Here is a 21,488-nt window from a genome sequence, read left to right as displayed (position 1 = left end):
TTAAAAATTCGTTCGTATGTAGAGCATGATCTTGCATAACGAATAAGATTAGAGATATAAATCTCATAAACAGTTGATGAGTGTATATTGCTGTATTAGTAAGGGAAGTTGACGATAGAAAAATTAAAATTATCACGTTTATCTAATAATTTTGTTGTTAGGTTACCATTAACGTCTTTTCCTAGTAAAATATCCAAATATGAAACAGATATATCGGAATCTGTGTTATCTTTTATTTCAAGCTCGCTGGGGTATATTTAGTTAACACAAGGGTGAAATTACCTGTTGTTAATAGATGAAGCATCATCAATATATATTAATGTCGAATTAAAAGCCACAGCAACTTTTTTTTTCTTGCTCAAGCTTTTTAATAAATTCTGCTTCATGTAAAAATAAAAATGTCAACCAATTTGTGCCCATCGGAATTCCTACTGTTTTTTGGAAGACATGGTATCCAAAAACTACGAAGATGTATGCTTATTTTTTAAACAATGTAACTGCATATGTCTATCACATGACGATCTCCATAATATTGAAAGCATGTTTTGCAGTCAGGACATGTATATCGCACAGTAGCGATGCTACATCCCCTTTGAGAGGGGATAACTAAAAGAACTGTTTGCACTCACATTGTAGTACTGTATGGCCGTTTGCAGGTAACACATTATATTTTTTTTAATGTTTCTTGGGAGATAACTCTACTTTCCAGAATTATAAAATCCAGAGCATTCTGAATAATATGTGTGTCTGCTGTAAGCCTTCCGTCTTACGGATCCAATTGAGGGTCAGCTCAAACTTAGTGATGACAAGTCCAGTATTTCTTTCTCAAGCGGTTTTATTAAGCGTGATCGTATAGTTACAATTACATCAGCTAATAGCAGCCCAAATCAAGAGTCTCAGTATCTATCTATAAGCGGAATCTCTCTAAATCTCTTCAACATCATTTTACATGGGTATATGTAACATTTTACTTATGATGGACAGTTCTGACTAGTTCGGCCCATTTACGACGATCATGAGTGAGCATTTAGTGTTTAAAATTAAGATTAATATTTTATTTCTAAATAAAGTAACAAAACTGTCAAAACTGCCAATCAAAGAGTCTGGATGCAGGATGTGAGTCTCCGAGTCCTGGGTCTCGGAGTCCCCCACCTAATATGAGGCATCACTTACTCACAATACGTTCATTCATACACGGCATAAAAGGTTACAAAGGTTAATATATAGAATACACAATACATGACTCAATATAGAGTACTAGAGCTATCGTTGCAGACACAGAATCGCCAAATATTTCACATGTTGTTAAACTCTCAATTTGGATATTATTATGCCCGTATTATGCACCTGGTTTCATAACATCATTTAGGAATACTACGCATTGCTACAAGAGTCACAGAGTTCATTCTGTCAATTATCATTAACACCATTCAATGCGCAGCATCTAGGTACACATAAATATCATAGTGACCATTATGTAATACTAGCAATTCAAGGTCATAGCATGGCTATCTGTTTACATACGTCCCCCAAACAAAAGAAATATCCCGAAGGGAGATTTCTCATGCCTGGCGCCCGGAATAGGAAGGCGCCCTTGATCTACCCTTGATCAGACGAACTTCCTAGTGACATACCAGTCAGAACATCTATGTTAAGAGATAGTAACAAGTGACATGTTTCCACCTCCGGCTTGGAACATCATTCATCTACAAAAACAAATCTATAACCAGGATGTATACATGTTCATAAAATCATATAGCTTGATTATATCGCATTACAATCATGAAAACAATAATGAATAAAGTATGATAATAATGACCAAGATGAAATAACCAAAGTTGAATATAATCGTAATTCATCATCAAAGTAATACTAAGTATGGTTAAGCTTGATGTCACATATATATACAAAGTCAGTGCATGCTTATAAGTTCACAAAAATATCTCTTCCTTCCTAGGGGCGAGGTTAACGTCATAAGTTCGGAGTCCATCGGTTTCTTCCTGAATTTCTCCAGAGTGAATCAACAAATACAAGATTTACATTAGCACAAGATAACGCACATTTCTACTTTAACACATTTCACATTTTTTAATTTTCGCTAAATTTCACAATCCTTTCATAAGGAATACACAACTTCTTCGCGACTGTAGCTTAATTATTCATCCATCATCGGCACCCGTGGATAGAGGGTCGGCGCGGGTGGCGAGGCGACTTCTCGCGGAGCGTCTCCTGCGTTCCTCTGTTGCGTAGACATCGCGGCCTTCTCTTCCAGGTATTTACGTGCCAGCTCTGGGTCCGGTCGATAGTATTTGGTCCATGGATAGTCTTCATTTTCCTCCTCTCCAAGAAATTGTTGTGCTAGTTTAGTCGAAATTGTCCCCGTGTTACTGGCCTATTTGCGAGTTGCGATTCTTCCGCTTCGTCGGGGTTTCTCTTGGATCCTAGTGACTTTCGGGATTGGTTCAAGTTCAATAATGTCGCTAGAGGTCCTTTTCTCTGGATTCTCACAACAAAATACAGTGTCTTTGGAAGAACCTTTCTTATCTCCGTCACTACCCCTTTTTCGACAACCTGTCCAGCAACCACTACAGCATATACCACCCCACTTTTTAATAGTTTTACGTTTCTTAATACAAAGTCCTATCGTTATTGTTACTGCCAAAGTTAAAGTTAAACACACATAAAACCAGGGGCTTCCCACCCAAGACGAGGATTTTCATGGGATGCAAATTAGTTACTGGCAATTCCGCCATAAGTGAATTCATAAGGAAAACTTTAATATCTTTGGTTTTATGATTGAACCATGAAAACCTGAGCAACATTGTCCCATACTCAAGATGTCGATCGCAAAATTTGATTGTTTTTACCAAAAATCTTAAATCATGTAGTCTTACAGTTTCTTTACTTAGTCGATGTATTTTGAGTATATGTTAAATCTCTTTAACTCCGCATATGCATACAAATAACAGAGGTGCTGAGTCCGCGTTTGCTAGTCGGTGTATCTCAATACATGTTTTTATGTCACAGGGGGTCATCCTGTCATATCTTTTTAAAAGCGTGCTATATATACAAAGCTAAGCTTATTCAAGATTATTTACATCTACAGTCTACAATAATATAACTTATTTAGTTTATTATTTTGGCTAGTTCCTTCATAATAGCCAACACATACTCTTGTTTGTTATTTTCTCTACAGGGCTTAGGGATTGATTTACGCGGTTTAGGGATTGGTTTGAAGCCTAGACCTACTTTAGAAACTATTTCATCTATTTCCATATTTTCATCTAAGGGTACATTTGGGTTATCTAAGGGTATTTCATAGTCTTGACCACTATTTTCATCACATTGTTTTGACTCATGGGTCTCATCCGATTCTGATTCTACGGTCTGATAATTCTCGTGTTTATACTGCTGATCATCCATGATCTTCTTTGAAGTTCTGCTAGGGGAATATCCTCTTCGTCTGAAGATCCTTCTCTTTCCCATTGTTTGGACTGTATAGCTCTTTCCAATGGTTCTGGTTGCATGTCTTCATTTTCTGACGACGATTCATCGTCTGATGGCACCACATAGTTAGTTTTTCTTAGAGTTCTTCCACCATCTTCAGTAGTTGATGACAGGGGCCAGTGCGAAATGTCTGCCAGTCTTAATTGTCGTGCATGACATTTGGTGGTTAATCCAGTCAATTGATCTCTCACCACGAAACTAACTGGTCCTTTCTGCTCAATGATTCGATAATATGGTAGCCACTTTTTGTCTAACTTATTTTGTCTTCTGTTGTTCTTACGGTAGACAGGGTCACCTACCTGAAAATTTTCGTCTTTGCTTTTCTTATCGGCCTGAGCTTTCTGTTTCTTCTTGGCTTCCTTCATATTACGATGTACTAGCAGGAAAGTTTTATGTTGTTCTTGAAGGGCGATCTTGTGTTGATCTTCTCCTGCATATCTCCTTCGAGGTTTCATTAACGTATCAAGAGGTAATACGACATCTCTGTTGTACATAAGGTAATATGGAGAAAACTTTGACGAATCGTTAGGATGGAAACGAATGGCTGCCAACGTCTGATTAAGATGAATATCCCATGTTTGAGCGTTGTCTGTTGTTTTCTTAGCCATCACGTCATGAAGAGTTCTATGAAATCTTTCTACTTTACCATTACCTTGAGGGCTGTAATAAGATGTTTTGATATGGTTGATATTAAATTCTTTCAAGGTTTCTTCCACTTTCTTGTTCACATTTTCTGTTCCGTTGTCTGTGAGGATTTGAAGAGGACAGCCATATCTTGGATATATTTCTTCCAATATAATATGTACGATGTTGTCAGCTGACTTATCAGGAACGGGAAAAGCTTCTGGCCAACCAGAGTAAATGTCAATAAAAGAGACTATGTACTTGTTTCCCGACAAGGATGTTGGATATGGTCCTGATAGATCAAGTCCTACTTTAGCCATTGGAAAAGGTGGTATATCTGTCTCTTGAAGTGGAGGTTGATTTTTCTTATTGCTTCTCGTTTGGCATACTACACATCCTTCTATATAAGAGTATAACCTTTTGTTCAAATTTGGTATGTAGTACTTTTGTCTGATTACGTCATATGTTTTGTCTACTCCCATATGTCCGAGTCCGTCATGATACTGCTGCACTACTAAATGTTCTAACTCACGTGGTACATACAGGCGAAGTCTTGGGCCTTCTGAGTCTCCATCTGAAAGATAGTACATTAAACAATCAATTTCCAAAAACTTCTTTTCTTCGGTTGCTGTTGTTGTTCCTTTACTTAACCGATTCTTCAGTTTCTTGATCTGCTCGTCGTGTTGTTGACTTTCTTTGATGTTGATATCTTGTGGTAGATCAATAAAGGGTTTGACCAATTCGTCGTGTTGATTAACTTCACATCTGGCCAATCTCTTAGGCGAAAAGGCATTGGAGTTAAGTACGTTCACTTCAAAGAAATTGTCCTTAACATCTGGTTCATCATGCTCTGATTGTTCTTCCTCTTCACACTCAAGGTTGACTGTCGGTAATCTGGATAAGAGATCTGCACAGCAGTTAAATCTTCCTTCTATGTACTCTACCTTACAGTTATATCCTGCAATACTTAATGCCCATAGTTGAATTTTCTTATTTTGCATTGGAGATTCTAAGATATACTTGAGCGGCTTATGGTCTGTTCTTATAGTAAACTGAGCACCGTGTAAATAATGGTCTAACTTCTGAAGGGCGTAATGGATTGCAAATGCCTCCTTTTCTATGGTTGACCACTTTTCTTGAGTTTTACTCAGCTTGTGGGATAAGTAATATATTGGCTTATCTTCTCCCTCATCTGTCTTTTGAGTAAGGCACACTCCAATACAATTGTCGCTGGCATCAGTGTACAGGATGTACGGCTTATTAGTATCTGGATATGCTAGTAAAGGCACTACCGTTAAACTTTCTTTAATAAAGTTAAACGCTTTTTGGCAACATGGTGTCCATTTGAACCTTGCATATTTTCTGGTTAAGTCAATCAATGGTTCTGCAATCTTAGAGAAGTTCGGTATAAATCTCCTGTAATAACTACACATACCTATAAAGCCACGAACTTCTCGGACTGTAGTGGGCGCTGGTAACTTTCTTATAGCTTCGACTTTCTTTGGATCAGGTGTAACGCCATGTTCATCAATGATGAAACCAAGATATTCTGTCTGTTCCTTGAAGAAACTACATTTCTTTAGCTTCATTTTAAGTCCATGCTTCCTTAGGCGGTTGAAAACGTCTTGAATATGACGAAGATGATCTTCCGGTGTCTCTGAGAATATAAGAATGTCATCCAGGTATGCGATTGCAAACTCCTCTTGTCCTTGAAGAACTATGTTCATCAGCTCCTGAAAAACTGCTGGTGCATTACTCAACCCAAATGGCATACGGTTGAATTGAAATAGTCCTTTGTGACATGCAAAGGCCGTTTTTTCTTTACTTGAATCTTCTAATTTCACTTGCCAATATCCACTCTTTAAGTCTAGTGCAGTGAAATATTTTGCCTTACCTAGTAAACAGAGGATGTCATCAATCAACGGTAGCGGGAATGATACGGGTTTCATTATCTTATTCAAGCTTCTGAAGTCAACGCACATCCGGTCTGATCCGTCCTTTTTCTTCACCACTACTAAGGGAAATGACCAATGCGATTGTGATCTCTCAATAATCTTTGCGTCCATCATTTCCAGTATGGCCTTGTCAATTATCTGTCTTTTATTTAAGGGTACACGGTGGGGTCTGTTCTTTATTGGGTGGTGATCTCCAGTTTCTATCTTCATTTTAACAGTATCAGTCACTCCAAGGTCACTGTCTTTCTTTGCAAATAAATCATTGTTTTTGCTCACAAGTCTTTTGATTGAGTGTTCAAATCTTTTAGGTACATCAATTTCTTCTTTTGTGTCTTGAGTAGTTTGTATTTCTGAGATTTCCTTCTGTTATAATGCGGTAATTCGTCCTACTATGTAGCCTCTTGGAATTTTATAATTTTTGTTAGTTTGGTTAACGAAGATCATTGGAACTTTCTTATCTTTCCGAACTATACAAACGGCGTCTTTTAAATATAGTCCTGGGTCTTCCATAATGCAGTTATTGTCTATGCTGTTCACTTCAACCAAGTCATTTTTTTCCAGAGGAAAATTGTTATTTATTTTTCCATAGAATAAAGTCACCGTGTTTGGTCTCATAATAAGTTTCTTAGGAGTTCTTACAATAGTTGAGATGTGTAAATCTTCTTTAAGTTCCGCGTATACTTTGCCATCATTACGCATGAGTCCAAGATCAAAGTATAAACGAACATTGTTTTTCTTGAGCCAATCACGACCGAGAATCATGTTTCGGTTGAGTCCCTTTGTCACATAAAGTTTGTGGTCTAAAGTTAACCCTGAAATCTTAAAGGAAATATTTACATACCCTATCGCAATTAAAGAATTGCCATTTGCTGCTTGTAAAGAGGGGATGTCATTATTAAACAACTTGGGGCGGGGAAATAGATTATCATACATTTTCTTACTAATTAGAGATACGGCTGCACCTGTATCTACCAAAGCTCTAAATTTATTTTTACCTACTTTTAATAAACAGCTACTGGGGTTGTTAGTAAAATTAATTTCATATGTAGGTCTTTGTTTAAAGTTCTTTCTTCGGGCTTCAACGAAGGAAGAACGTTTTAGTTTTCCTGTTTTTGTTTGTCAAAATAAGAGCGCGATTTGAAATTTTGAGACGATCCCCTATTTACTCGGTCGCTAGATTTATATGTTCGGCCTTGACGATTTGATGGTCTGCCCCGATTTTGCTACGCTCTTTGATACATATGCGAGCCCCAACAATCTGCACGCACATGACCTACTTTACCACAATTCCAACATTCCACAGGCGAACGGGGTTTCTGCTCTATATTATGGACGGGTTTGTTTTGACTGGGTCGTTTATTTATTTGAGGACTGGACCTGACTTGGGGTTTATTTTGAGTACAAAATCGAGCCCTATGACCCGTCTGTTTGCATTTAAAACACCTACTATTACGCGCATGGTCAATTTCCATTGGTTCTACATGCCTTGTTTCTACTGAGGTAAGATTATCTGCTCTATCCTTTAATAAGGGAAGAGTAGTATCAACATTTGAAAGAGTTCGTCTGTTGTCATTACTTTGTACAATTTCTGTCATATTTGACCCTCTGATCGCTAGCCTCTGTCTCAGATTTTGTTCTCGCATTGCTATTTGAATTGCGAATTCTAAGTCTTTAGGGTTTTCTCGCAAAATTTTCATTCTGAGGTAGTCGAATGTCAACCCGTCACAAAAGATATCTACTAACTGTTGTTGTATCAAAGGATCTTTTAGTCTGTCATTACTGTAGGCGTCTTCCGCGATTTGCAATAGTCTCTCGGCGAACAACTGAACACTTTCATTTGAATTTTGTCGAGTCTTACGCATTACTGCTAACGCGTGTTGGGGGTCTGTTATTTCTGCAAATCTATTTTTAAGGGATTCCTTAAGATCGTTCCAAGATGGGATTTCTTCAGACGCATCTGTTTCATCTAAATACCTTTTAATATAATCCCCAACTGAACCCTTACTCGTTATGTATGCAAGCATGGGGATCTCATGACCTTGTTTCCCAGACATAACACTGTACTTTTCAACTTCCTTTATCCACTGTTTAAATTTTTGAGCATCTCCCTCAAAAGGAGTTATCACAGAAGATAGGGGCACTGAGAGTGCGGCTGTTATAGCTTTAACTTGACCAATGAAAAAATCTTTATCATCATCCTGATCTGGGACTCGGTGTCGAGGTTCACGAGTTTCATACGGCCTAGCATCATGATATGTTTCAAAAGTATTTTGTTTAATCTGTTCTTTTTCTGAGGACTTTTGACCTGTTTCTTGCCCTTTATTTTCTTTGTTCTGACCCAACCCCGCGAATTGTTTTTCTAATTGCTCCATTTGATTTCTAAGTTCTTTTTTATAAAACCCATCACTGTCGCCATATTGGTTGCATAGACAAAGTTGTTTACTTCGAGATAGCTATAAGAGACATATAGAAATGGTTCTTACCTTACTCTGTATTGAACTTCGCTCAGTCCTGGTCACTGGCACCAAGAAAGTTCATGTAAGCCTTCCGTCTTACGGATCCAATTGAGGGTCAGCTCAAACTTAGTGATGACAAGTCCAGTATTTCTTTCTCAAGCGGTTTTATTAAGCGTGATCGTATAGTTACAATTACATCAGCTAATAGCAGCCCAAATCAAGAGTCTCAGTATCTATCTATAAGCGGAATCTCTCTAAATCTCTTCAACATCATTTTACATGGGTATATATAACATTTTACTTATGATGGACAGTTCTGACTAGTTCGGCCCATTTACGACGATCATGAGTGAGCATTTAGTGTTCAAAATTAAGATTAATATTTTATTTCTAAATAAAGTAACAAAACTGTCAAAACTGCCAATCAAAGAGTCTGGATGCAGGATGTGAGTCTCCGAGTCCTGGGTCTCGGAGTCCCCCACCTAGTATGAGGCATCACTTACTCACAATACGTTCATTCATACACGGCATAAAAGGTTACAAAGGTTAATATATAGAATACACAATACATGACTCAATATAGAGTACTAGAGCTATCGTTGCAGACACAGAATCGCCAAATATTTCACATGTTGTTAAACTCTCAATTTGGATATTATTATGCCCGTATTATGCACCTGGTTTCATAACATCATTTAGGAATACTACGCATTGCTACAAGAGTCACAGAGTTCATTCTGTCAATTATCATTAACACCATTCAATGCGCAGCATCTAGGTACACATAAATATCATAGTGACCATTATGTAATACTAGCAATTCAAGGTCATAGCATGGCTATCTGTTTACACTGCTAATAAATAAACGTGCCGAGCCTGACACAATCCTCTGTTCTTTTTAGGGATAACAAAATATTACCACATCCAAACCGTATCAGATGCGTATCCAAACCGTTCCTATTTTGAAAAACAAGGTCATCCAAACCTGTTCCGTTGTTCAAAATTAATCGACATAAACTGCTTATTTACATAATTTTTACATAAACTTTGTAGAACTTTGAAGATTTAATATGCTTTTAAATAGATTTGACGATTTTTTTAATGTAAAAGTAAACAATGTAAGCCTTAAATAACACAAACACTTATCAAGAAACAAACGGAGCCGCCATTTTCACTTTATCCAAACGCGTCACTACCGGCGCGGATACACGACAGTGTCTATCATAAATTCAAGCATCTTTTTAATGTCAATTCCAGAGTACTTGTGTTTGCAATTAGAATGGTTTTTAGCGAAATAATTTTGTAGATCTCCAATGACAAGGTAAGAAAGTGTACGTGTTCCATTTTTCTCGAAGAAAAATTTGTCGATGGTATCAAAAAGCCGAGATTTTAAAAAAAAATTTCATGTGGAATTGTTGTATATAGTGGTGAGAAATCCTACGTACGTTTTGATGTTATGATTTTGGTAAGATTTTGTGACCTCAAAGTTTCCAATCATTCTTTATAGTTTTAAAGTATCCACTTCCTATTCACGCCTCTTCTAGAGTATATTGTTGTTCAATAACTTGAAGTTTCTCCTTCACTACTGTAAGAATTGAACTTCAACAATTGAGAAGCAAGTTCTTAAATTAATGCCTCTTGTTGGTATAAATGTTTTACCCAATGTGGTCTTTAATAGGGTAGGATAACACAAAATTTTCGATTTTTTTCAAAACGTGCATGATATTTTCGGAAGTAAATGTAAACATGGCGGTAAAGAAGTTGATAATTTCGTTAGTGTATATACGTTTTTTTCATTTAATTGGAGATGATACATTTAATTTCAAAAATGTCAATGATGGAAGGAATGCAGTTTTTGCTCGGCATGATTTTTTTACGTGGCACCTGTCTCGAGTAGTACAGAGTGAATGACTCTTGGCGTCAAATAAAGCGTGTTAAACTAAGTTTAGTTACCGTTGATTGCTTTCAGCCCAGTACAGCTTATTTAATGAATGTCTTTGATTGGAAGAACAAACGTGCATCAGAGGATGAAAATGTTTTTCTTTTAACAAAACCTATCAAAATATATAGTTTTTTTAAGGACAGGCATTTCCTGACTGATCTTTATGCCAAAATTCGTAAATAGTCCGTTTTGCTGCATAAATAATGTTTTAACCAACTTTGAAGGCTAATAAAAGAATTACAAGCGCAATATGCTACATAATGGTTTTAAAGAAAATTCGAAAAACTTAAAAAATATGTACAGTAGTAAATATCAAATGAACTTTGGTTTTTAAAAGTAATTTTATCCGGAAATCGATCTATTTCCCCTAAAGGTCAATTCATTTGTAATATACAAAGGATCCATAATGATGAAGACTATTGGATAGTTTTGGTGTTTTTCGATGTGTGCAGCTATAATTGTAACGAAAAATTAAATCACCTTTAAAATTTGTAAAAACAGTAAATGCTCTACATGTTAATACCTGTGTAATCTGATCATTACGTTGGTAATATAAACGATGAAATTGTTTATGCTCTTACGAATTTAAATGCTTAATTGACTTGTTTTAACCAGATGCTGGTTGGAGAAATAAGCGAAAAAAATAGCACCCCCCCAAAAAAAAAACAACCCCAAAAACAAAAAAACAAATCAAACAAACAAATAAAAAACAAAACATTGAATGATTTATGATTTTAAGATAGAGCAGCCATAGAAATGCTTGAACTACACAATACACTCTATCCCCTGTGCGTCATCTAATGTATATATATAAAGAAACTCCCATGTTTTATTTGCTACACACTGTATGCAAATAAATACAGGTAATCAAATTTATATCTATTAATTACATTTTTGTTTTTGCCATAACTGATGCTGATGATGAGTTACAAAGCAGAACTAAATTAATTTATCCAAATCAAAGGTGTTAGTTCAATTCAACTATAAGCGAAAACAAATGACTTAAGCGTCAAAAGAACTGCCGCAAACAGTTTGTTTTCTTTGCAAAAAATGATTTAAATTATCGGTTTTTAGTTCATGAAAATCAACTCACAGACACATGTGTACATATGCCTATTATCAAAGATACCTGATAAATAAACGAAAGGTACCTGTTCATCTTAGATGTGACTTTAGGTTACTAATTGACTGCACCATTATCAATAGTCATATAGTGCAATGGGTAAACACGAATACACAAGCATCACAAACATAAAAAATGATGTGCAGTAGGTAAGCGCGAATGAAATGCACAGACATGCAAAACAACATATCAAACATATGAATACTCTTGTGCAAAGGGTATGCATGTAGGAACAAGGTGACATATAAACATTAAATTTTATAAAATGGATAGGCTAGCAGCCGGTCTGTAGCTTATGGTCTGAAAAGAAAATTAGATGAATGACCTGAAAGCCACAGTTCCACTCATTGAAACCAACTTTTTATTGATTGCGAACAAAAGTTTTGGACTGATTAACTTAATTTATACGCAAATTTTGTGGAAAAGATTAATACATGTACCATTAATTTTTCATGAAACTTACTACCCATTCTGTCTCTTTACTTGCCTCAGATAGTCTTTTAAACAACATTACTAGCCCTGTAAAGTGAAGTAGCGCAATTTGTTTACATGTAAAAATGGCGACTCTCAATTGTGAATGTAACATACCTCATTTGCCGAGGTCGGTATTGTGTTCCGGAGAAAGCATGAGACAAGTAAAGAAACGATACCAGTTGTAAATTGAATGGAGAATTTAATGCCTTATTGCACTATTTTTTACCACAAAATTTGCGTATAAATATATAAGTATAAATATAAGGCTAGGGCAGATCATGGTTAGGTCAGTCGATCGCGAGAAATAGACAACATAGAAAGCAGTACTTGGTCTAAAAGGGAAAAAATAAGAGGGAAAGGGGTAGAGGGGGAGGGTTTAATATTTCTTAGAGTATTATTGTTTTAATTCTAAACGTGTCTTGCATGTACAAGTCATAATAAAAATCGAGAAAGGGAGCATGAAACGCATACTAATTTAGAAATGAAATGTTTGACCGAAAACATCCAGAAAAACATAAATACCGTGAATGGGTCCTTGGATAAATTCACAAATCCTAGATACACAGGGATATGCGGTTTTCTTTATGAAAATAACGCAGATGAAAAGTTTAAAAACCATTGAATTCACTAAGGAGAATTTTGCTTTTATGATTATTTTTTCATAATTAATAATCATAATAGAAACTCTACGTTTATAATAGATCCGTAGAATTGCACAGCTTCCTTGTACTTTTATATTACATAACCGAGTTTTAAATGGACGAAAAGAATAATTAGACAATACGATACGATATAGTATATTGAGGATTTATTCATCATGTAACCGTCTTTAAAATCCTGTGCATCTGAAATAACAACCATCAATTGTACTACTTTTAAATATCGCATTCATTCCCTTCACGCTTTTATTTATTTAAAAAACAATTTGGCAGAGAAAGAAATTTATTGTTAAAATCTTACCCAATCGGCGACTTTGCTTCCTCAAATTCCTTCTTTAGAGATTTCCTGTCGAGCTCAATATTTATTAAGTCACTAAACATCTCACTTTATATATAAAGAAAATCCTATGCAATACCAAACTAATACTTAAATGATAATATCTAGATTGAAAATCTTAATGTGTTCACCTTCCAGTCTTCCTAACTCAAATTTAACAACAACCTGTGTTAATACCAGTCTTAGTTTCTATTTGATGAGAGAAAAATGTAAATAAATGAACTTTACTGAACCATGAAGAATTGTTAAATAAATTTAAGTGGTACATACAACAGCGACACACTGCGCATGCTTTTGCGTAGTAGAGACGTATAATAACTGAGTCGCAAAAGAAACCAAACAAGGATATTCTTTAAAAAAGAGCCAACATGTATTCGCAAAGTAGGTTCATTGGTATCAATCTTGGAGAATCTGAAGATGCACAGTTAAAACAGGAATGGAGGCAACAGAAAACAAAAATGTGTGTTGAAGAGCACATGCTCGTTAGTAGGACAGAAAAACATCAAAACGATGTCAAAGCTTCGCCAAAATTACAGTCATTCAATTATCCCTATAGTCCTACATCTTTAGATCGAGGAATCGAAAAAGGTACTATAACAAATGGATACGAAAATGATTGTCATTCAGGAGATAATGGGTCTACAGATTCATCAGGCGGTAACAATGGCCCGGTCAGCGATAACAATCATTATGTTTCATTAGAGTTTTCCGGTGATATTTACGAAAATGATGGTGACACGTTTCGAACACACAGTGAGTTTGACAAAAGTCCGGTGGTTTTAGAGAGATCTGACGATGTTCTAAATGATAACATACATCAACTATGGACGGATAATATCACTGGTGGTACATCTAGAAAAGAGTACTATATAGACATGAACTTGTACCGGGTAAGTTTGGTGATTTAATAAAATTATTAGAAATCGAAAGTTGATTATTGCTTCTTTTTTTTTTTAAAAATTCGTTGTTAAATGTGCAAGCGGTCAATTTGACTTGAATCTGCTTTTCTTATTTGAAATTTATCAATTCGTCTTTTTTGTCTTCTCTTATGTATCAGTGAGAATAAATTTGGATGCTTTAATTCGGAATGTACTTTCGTTTTTAAAGCGCTAAGCATAGCTCAGCGCTTTATTGTCGTTAGACTTCTATTTCCGGTGCAAGAAATAACTGCCCTCTATGAGCAGAAATATACATCATTTAAACTGGTAAGAGGTATAGGGAACCAGTTATCTGGGTGACGGAAATGGCCGAGTAGATACGATTGGTTTGCGGGGCTTACGTACATCAGCACGGGATGCTACGCAGTGATGAAAAAATATAGTGCGTATTCAGAAGCTAAAATATAGAAAAATAAAATCGATTCTTTGCAAGAAAATGTCAAAAACTGTGGTAAATTACTGTTCAAAAGGTATAATTCGTGATTTTAACATATCTTTTTTCAGGCAAGTATCCATATACAAGTCGTGTTCAGCTTTAATTCACATCATCTTAAGAAAGTAACATATATTTAAAGATATCTGGCCTTCGATACTTTAAATTGATATTCATTAAACATAAACCAAAATTTCAATAAGGCTCATTTCCGTCTACGCTTGCACACAGTAAATTTTCTTAGAACTAAGCTAGGTTAGCGCTTTTCAGTACTTTCAGTACTTTGATTGTTGAAAATAACTTTATAGCGCATGAAATGGAGTACATACATTGCATTTCATAGCCTACAAAGTATTTAATATGACAATGATTTTTAACTATTATTAAGACAATACAAATAGATAAGTATATGTGAAAACAGAAAATGCATAATCGTATTAAAAAAAGGAAATATACATCTCCCAAATGATTGGAGGTATGAAGGAAATTATGCATATTATGTATATTTTCTTTAATTGTCAGCATCAGAGTATCCTTAACCACAATCTAGACTTAATCATAAAAAGGCTGATGCAATTTAACAAATAATGAAATCGGTATCAGGTTCTATTTGTAATTGATATGTTGTTCAAAATTAAAAATAGATCTGTTCTGGTTTTCTCAATAATTGGTATCATCGGCCAGTTTCATTTAGTAAAGTTCTGTATTACTTGTTTTTTCTAAAACGACAGAAAAATAAGGTAGTAGATAAACAAACAAATGTTGGCAAAGTTACAAAAGGTTTTTATGACCTATGCGTGTTTAGGACAATTCATTGCACTGTAAACATGTCGTTGAAACAAAAAAATAACAAATTCTCAATTTAGCTGCGAGGCATCGACTTATTTCCGAAATAAAATTTGCAGTTAAAACCTCCAGTTAAAATTTTCATTGAAGTGCACAACTATAAGACATAACAATTTTCATTTTATCACTTCCCTGTTGACGTTGTTGGCAAAGTAATATCAACTACTTTCAATTACAGCCCACTTTTCAGCAGGACAGCAGCAATTCCTTACAGAGCGCACGAAAAATCGGGTTTATTGAAAATTGCAGTGTAGACACAGAGACACAGAATCTTTATCAGAATGAAAAAAGAAATGACAAAAAGACAAACAAGACTTGTCTTGTTGTTATATTGGGTATACTTTTAATTGCGTGCATAGCGGGAGTCCTAGCTTGGTTTCTGGCTAAGAAAAGTGAAGATTACTTAAAATTTGTGTTTTATAAGATGCCTTTTTAAGAATTTCAGATTTTTTTCTCCATAGCTTTTACACAATTTAATATTTCAATTACAGGAGATAAGGAAAATGAACCACGTAAATATATTTACATCAAACTTACAGTAATTGACAGAAAATTCATCATCTAGATGATGAATTTTCTGTCAATTACTGTAAGTTTGATGTAAATATATTTACGTGGTTCATTTTCCTTATATCAGAGCATTTTAAAAACATACATAAAATAACTATCATATTTAATTATGGTAATATGTTGTCTGGAATTCGCGTTTCTGTAAAATTCCATATTATTTACCTAACCCCAAGAACAACTTATTTCAAGCAAATACACACAAATCATCAATTCTGGAATGAGAACGTAAAAAAGTACAAATTGTCCTTTCCTTTTCAATAGAGAATTTTTAAAAAAGTTGTGAAGATATGACTAGTCTTGTATATTCTTATCCCTATTTTAAAAAACCCTGCTCATTCAACGATAGAATTTACAAAGAAGCTTCTATCATATAGACTATATTGAAAAAACCTTGCATCCCTGACTGTCACTGGAGAACCAAATTGGAATTCTTTAATTACACAGGAATATACAAACGCAAACATCTACAATGCCCCCATGTTAATTGTTCACCGACCAATTAACATTGAGCAACAATAGTTAAAAACATGTCTTACAAATAATCTGACTCATTAGTAAATTCATTCCACACTATTTAATATTGTAATTTCACACGGTTTTATCAAAGTCAAGTATTGAATGAATTAAAAACAAAACTTTAAAGCAATTTGGACACATTGTTTGTGTATTGGCTTTGTTTTTGAAAATGGTGTATACTGCTTAGTCTATCTACATGTTCATAATATGCATTGTAATATTTTTTGTTCTAGTATTCCATACTTACATGTAATATTGATAAAAGTTCAAGTATGTAATTATAGATCACCCTAAGAGGAAGTAAATTATTGACAAAAGTAAATCATTATACTCCTTAAAACTTGTTCAATTAAACGATCAAAGTATCACTAAGTTATTTCTTAAAAGTTGTCCTATTTAGATTGAGATTTTAACTTCAAACTGTTATAGATTAAGTAATGAAAATGATTTGATTTTTCAGATGTTGTAAATGGTGAAATGGCTCTTAAAAGCGAGTTCTATCCTGCGCTGTCAAATTCATCTTCAAAGGAATTCAAAGATCTTGCTTTACAGTTTTGTGGTGCAGTAAGTATCTTATTGTTACATTAATAATCAACGAGATAATGGTTGTTTTATCAAAATAAAAACATTTTATATAAGTATGAAATAACCAACTCAATGTTTAACTTAAAAAAATGAGATGAACACAAAATCAACCCCCCCCCCCCAAATAAAGCCCTAAAAATCACATCCACTACATGTACTATGTGTTTATGCACGTGTTTGAGATAGTCAAATCCAAAATCAGCTTACAGTTGTTTTCGGACTTCTGTAATGGATTATAATCGATTCATTTCATATAAGCTAGAGGGAATAGTTCTATGTTACTATGGAATGAAAATATTCCTGTTTTTTTTAGATAACAGACGCCCTTAGAAAAAATGACACACATTTTGGAGACCTCTACAGACATTGTGATGTAACAAAATTCAGGTACTAACAAATGTTTAGCAATTTAAAGAAACATTTCATGGAAACACAAGTGGATTTGGGGTTATTTTTTGCTTAGTAAAATAAGTATATTAATGATAGTAAAATCAATGCATATTAAATTAACAGATTTAAAAGTCTAATCATTTCAAACAAATAACGCATTTTTGTGATTGTTCCCAACATGAATGGAAGCATCATAGTTCAAAACAGGTTATATTATCAGTATTATGAAATTCAAATCACCAAAGAAAAAGTCTTTAAGGATCTCAAAAACTCTCTGACAGACATAGATTCCGGCCTCGCAAATTTTTCAGTCTTTGTAATCATGAAGGCAAGTGTGAGTTTTCTTGTAGAAGTTCAGACATTCAAAACAGATCCGTTTGCTATTGATGCACATTTAATCACTTCAACGACAATAACAGCAGCTACAGAACAAAAAACAACAGTGTCAAACCATTTTACCACGAAGAACACAACAGAATACCCAAAAGTGTCGACGACATTGACAACATCAGACTATCCCATCACATCAACAAACACGGTTGAAAGATTTGCAGAATCAACAACAATGAACGAAAGAGAAAGATCAACAACTATTTATACTTCAGAGAGTTCCCCAACACCAACAAACTTTGAGACAAGTGAAAGGATAAGATCAACAACATTTTCGGCGACGGCGACTATCATAGAATATTCAGCAGGTGAACTTCGATTTGAAATAATCCATCTTCTAAATCCAGCATATAAATGTTAAAAAACATACGTTACAAATTTTGCATCATGTTATAGCTGATAATCATATTTACATATCATTAAATTGAAATGTCGATACCCAAGCATACTATTTTTAATGTTAATGAATATGGTTGGTAATGTGTTAGTCGATACAATTTCTGCTTTAACTGATTATAAGGAGAAATCACCATGGCAGAAACGATTTGAAAAGCTGATTTTCGTTGAGGGTAATAGGATTTGATTGTGCCCTTTCAGATATTGTGGTTTCACCTATGATTGGCATCTATGGAGAAACCACTACGGCAAAGACCTGTGTTGTCTTTACTCGTAGAGATTGGGTTCATGTAACTGTGACTGTAGAGAATCAAGGTACATCATACGTCATTGGAAAATACCACAGAAACAAGACTTTCGAAGAGCCAGCTTCCTTGAAGAGATTTAATGCCAGCATATCCAGTACAGACACTGAAATTGTAGTTTATCTGTCGCTGGATCTACAGGCACCAACTACTGACATGTGCTCTTGGAATCAAAAATACAAATTTCTGTGTTCCATAACAATGGATGACTCAATTTCAACACAAGTCTACAATGGCAGTTGGATTTCTATAACTGGTACGTATACGCAATGCGTGTTGTAAACTTTTGTTTGTTTCATTTGGAAAAAATTAGATATAACAAAGCTGAAAGAAAATAGTTTTTTTGTTTAAAATATCATGGGTAATGCGACAATCATTTAGAAACAACGTCAAGAACTATTAACATTTTCTGGAGATAATGGAGTTTCTTTAATAATTCAGTTTAATTTTGTTATTTTGAAAATCATGGTAGCTTTCATATCATTCATTATACAAAAAAGCCATACATAGGTGTCATTTTATCTCGTCATTTTTTGCTCGAACATGTTATTACCATTTAAACGCATAAATTCATTATGCATATTGATTGAAGAGTTAATTTTCAAGCTCCTATATCTGATGTCACGATTGATTCCAACGTACACTACGATGAGGGTGATAAAATGACAATCAACTGCTCAGTGAAAGGGGATCCAAATTATAGTTTAGCTTACGTAGAGCTGATTAAAAACTCTCAAATTCTCTATACACTGTTAGGACCGATGTTTGGGTCCGATTACAGTTCCAATTGCTCTGTTGTCCTTAACTGGTCAGGCGGTCCCCCAAATCCATTGACTTCACAAGAGCATGACCTTATTGTTCGCTGTGTTGTAAAAAACAAATTGCTCAAAGAAACTATTTATGTCGAAAAGAAGTTGAATGTTTCTGCTGCTGGTATGTAATTTATTTGCTTTCAAGTTTTCAAGGATGTAAGGATAAATAATATTAACTTTGCGCATCTTACAAATAAAAAAATATATTCTTCTTTCTATTAAGATAAAATAACCATAACCTGCTGAGTTACGCTGTTTGTTATTGTAGATGTTGCTTTCACGAAATATTCATATAAAGCTTTGACGAGTTCCAATCAAGAGATAGAATGTATAGCTCGAAGTCCTATGTCCATATTGCAAGAACTTATAATATCAAAAGATAACATCCTAATTGCTACCTTAAACAGTTCTGGCGTAGCTTCTTCAACCGATGGGAGGTACTCTATCAATATACAAGAATATGATGGAGAAGTGAGACTTACATTGAGTATATCCAGTGTCGAATGTCAGGATCAAGGACGGTACAACTGCAAGTTAATGACAACGAATAATGCAACTAGAGTTTCTCCTGAAATGTCATTTATAGTGGAAGGTAACCCATAAAACACTTCTAATACAGAACCAGTGATATTTTATACAACTGTCAAGCACAATAAAAGGTCACAGTAAAGATGCATGCCCAGGAAATTATTCCTTTATGTTTTTCGCAAAAAAAAAAAAATATATAAATATTTCTATATTTGTTAGATACTATACAGATATTGAGTACATTATTGAACACAATTTTATTTTAAACCTGACGTATATCTGCTGATGAACTGGTTTTATTACTAATTTTGTTTGTACCAACATTGTGTTTTCTTTAGTTTACTTGAAATAAACCGTAGATAAGAAAGATAACTCTTACTAAAAAATGACGTGTTCCTCCTTTATCAAATATCAAGAAAAAAAAGGATATTTCTGTCTAGGAAAGGTTATCTGAAATTGAGTGCATTTTCTGTTAAAACATTATCACTGAGGCAAAATTTTATGTATGTGTATTTATAGAAACGACTTAGTTTTCAATGGATGAATAATTATTGTCGTCTTTATGACTTGGCATAATGTACGACATATGTAACTATTCGCCATTAACAATTAATCATTAAAGACTGACTGATGAAGGTCAAGACTGATTTAAATTTTTTGACAATTTATGATTCCAGGATCTAAACCTACAATGACATTGCATTCAGATATACATGAACCATTTGCAATACTAGGTTTTAACCATGTATGTTCTACAGAACACGTTGGAGAAAAAAGCAATGCCAACTTTTTAGAAATTCAGATATCTATACCAGGATCCCGAAGCGCATTCACATACTCGAAAAAAATTGCAGAGGTCGAAAAAATGTTCGACTCAACCTACAACATAACTTATATAAACATCACTGGAACAGCTGCACAATTTCTACTTGTGTCACATACCAGCAGTTCGTCAAATCTATCTTGTAACATCAAAGAAACAATTACTTTCTTACTGAAACTTAAAATGGAGTTTGATAATGGTACCATTAAATGCGTTTTAAAAGATGAAATGGAAGAGTTTTCTGCCGTCGAGTCAAGGATTACAGTTATTCTCGGTAAGATATATACATTCTTGAAGATTATAAAATGTTTCGCTCATATTTGATTTGTAAGATCTTTCAGATGGAAAAAAATTGTTTGAATTGAAATTTTCTTTATTTTTCAGGGAATTTTTGTGATGGATATGAGCACAGTGCATTTAGAAAACATCCCAACAATGACTGTAATGATTACATAGATTGTGAAGAAATACAAGGAAAAATGTATGCAATAGGAAATCAGTGTCCCTCAGGACAATGCATTCAGTTTGCTACCGAGTATTGCGTGCCTTGCGATTCAACCTTTACGTGTGATGAATTAACAACGCCAGGTACACTTTAAACCACCGAACTCTTATTAACATTTATTTGAAAATTGATGAAGATATATATTTTATTACATAAGTCATATGTTACATGTACATGATAAAAATCAAACGTAATTGATAAATTTCTATGAAACTACTTTAAGGTATACGTTTACTCAGAATTAAAAAAAATCCCACTGATGATAATGAAAAACCAACTATTGTGTGTTTCATGGTAGTGTTATTTTTCACTTTCAAAAAAGTAGATCAATGACCTACTTTTTGAGTTAGTAGCCATTGAATATTTTTGGAAAA

The 21,488-nt window shown here is 34.4% G+C and overlaps 1 protein-coding gene across 1 annotated transcript; it reads left to right on the top strand.

Annotated features, from left to right (window-relative positions):
* Positions 1-17,533: 17,533 nt before the first annotated feature.
* Positions 17,534-21,208, top strand: LOC136270666 (uncharacterized). The gene is made up of 6 exons (XM_066069011.1): positions 17,534-18,053; positions 18,343-18,702; positions 19,053-19,379; positions 19,527-19,850; positions 20,464-20,883; positions 20,994-21,208. The coding sequence occupies exons 1-6, from the start codon at positions 17,534-17,536 to the stop codon at positions 21,206-21,208; spliced, it is 2,166 nt and encodes a 721-aa protein (XP_065925083.1).
* The last annotated feature ends 280 nt before the right edge of the window (positions 21,209-21,488 follow it).

The sequence above is a fragment of the Magallana gigas genome, chromosome 8 (genome assembly GCF_963853765.1).
Source record: "Magallana gigas chromosome 8, xbMagGiga1.1, whole genome shotgun sequence".
NCBI lineage: Eukaryota > Metazoa > Mollusca > Bivalvia > Ostreida > Ostreidae > Magallana > Magallana gigas.
Note: the sequence above shows the minus strand (reverse complement) of the source record. Positions and strands in the feature narration are given on the sequence as shown.

Coding starts and splice junctions, on each gene's coding strand:
- LOC136270666 (XM_066069011.1), top strand. CDS start 17,534: ATGAATGGAAGCATCATAGTTCAAAACAGGTTATATTATCAGTATTAT. Junction 18,703..19,052: donor CAGTTGGATTTCTATAACTG/GTACGTATACGC, acceptor TTAATTTTCAAG/CTCCTATATCTGATGTCACG. Junction 19,380..19,526: donor GTTGAATGTTTCTGCTGCTG/GTATGTAATTTA, acceptor TTGTTATTGTAG/ATGTTGCTTTCACGAAATAT.